This window comes from Penaeus monodon, chromosome 20 (genome assembly GCF_015228065.2).
Source record: "Penaeus monodon isolate SGIC_2016 chromosome 20, NSTDA_Pmon_1, whole genome shotgun sequence".
In the NCBI taxonomy this organism is placed as follows: domain Eukaryota; kingdom Metazoa; phylum Arthropoda; class Malacostraca; order Decapoda; family Penaeidae; genus Penaeus; species Penaeus monodon.
In genome coordinates, this window is record NC_051405.1 from 1,067,311 (window position 1) to 1,067,592 (window position 282).

At 47.2% G+C, this 282-nt stretch overlaps 2 protein-coding genes across 2 annotated transcripts in view; both read left to right on the plus strand.

Annotated features, from left to right (window-relative positions):
• Positions 1-274, plus strand: part of LOC119585531 — an 8,246-nt gene extending 7,972 nt beyond the window's left edge. The window contains exon 4 of the mRNA XM_037934156.1: positions 143-274. Within this exon, the coding sequence (XP_037790084.1) occupies positions 143-274 (132 nt within the window). The remainder of the gene's footprint in view (positions 1-142) is intronic.
• Positions 188-282, plus strand: part of LOC119585565 — a 72,332-nt gene continuing 72,237 nt past the window's right edge. Inside the window, exon 1 of the mRNA XM_037934233.1 lies at positions 188-270. The gene's annotated coding sequence lies outside the window, so the exon portion shown is untranslated. The remainder of the gene's footprint in view (positions 271-282) is intronic.

Sequence of the window (282 nt, forward strand, 5' to 3'; positions counted from 1 at the left end):
CTGATAAACATACATTGTGTAACATTTATTTAGCGAGCGTACGTACAGTACACTTGTGTACCACGTAAATATAAACACACATGCTGTATATGCACTGTCTCTATCTCATAAAAAAGCAATGACGTTTGCACGGAATTCCAAGTACAATTTATCACGAGTGTCGAAAGTGAGGCAGGACATGTGCCCGCCCGCAGCCCTCCAAGTGACGCAACGTGAAATCTCAGAGCCGTCGTTGTCAGCGTCGATGAGAGGCTGCAGACTGTGTGCCGGGTGAGTGACGGC